The sequence below is a fragment of the Penaeus monodon genome, chromosome 19 (genome assembly GCF_015228065.2).
Source record: "Penaeus monodon isolate SGIC_2016 chromosome 19, NSTDA_Pmon_1, whole genome shotgun sequence".
Lineage (NCBI taxonomy): Eukaryota > Metazoa > Arthropoda > Malacostraca > Decapoda > Penaeidae > Penaeus > Penaeus monodon.
In genome coordinates this window covers 12083762-12084086 of record NC_051404.1, presented here as the reverse complement: position 1 = coordinate 12084086, position 325 = coordinate 12083762, and the positions used below count along the sequence as shown (strand labels likewise).

At 62.5% G+C, this 325-nt stretch overlaps 1 protein-coding gene across 1 annotated transcript in view; it reads right to left on the bottom strand.

Moving 5' to 3' along the window:
- Positions 1-325, bottom strand: part of LOC119585330 (roundabout homolog 1-like) — a 189296-nt gene that overhangs the window by 92516 nt on the left and 96455 nt on the right. Inside the window, exon 7 of the mRNA XM_037934003.1 lies at positions 40-306. Coding sequence (XP_037789931.1) covers positions 40-306 — 267 coding nt within the window. The remainder of the gene's footprint in view (positions 1-39; positions 307-325) is intronic.

Below are 325 nucleotides of genomic sequence, written 5' to 3'. Positions count from 1 at the left end.
CATGAAAAAAAAACTACGCACTGCAACCAAGGCCCTTACCATAGACAGTCAGCGTAGCGTTGGCCACCACGGTAGCGACAGCGTTTTCGGCCTGGCATATGTAGACCCCAGCGTCGTCCACGGTGAGTTCGGTGATCCTCAGGGTGTAGTCGGCATCGAGGCGCGCCCTGCCGACAGGCATCCGACCGTCGTGCCTCCTCCAGAGCACGTGAGGGGGCGGCGACCCTCCGGCACGGCACCGTAGAATGGCCTCTCCTCCGGTCATCGCTGTGACGTCGCCAGGGAGACGCACGAAGAAGGGACGCACTGTTGGAGAGAAGGCGGG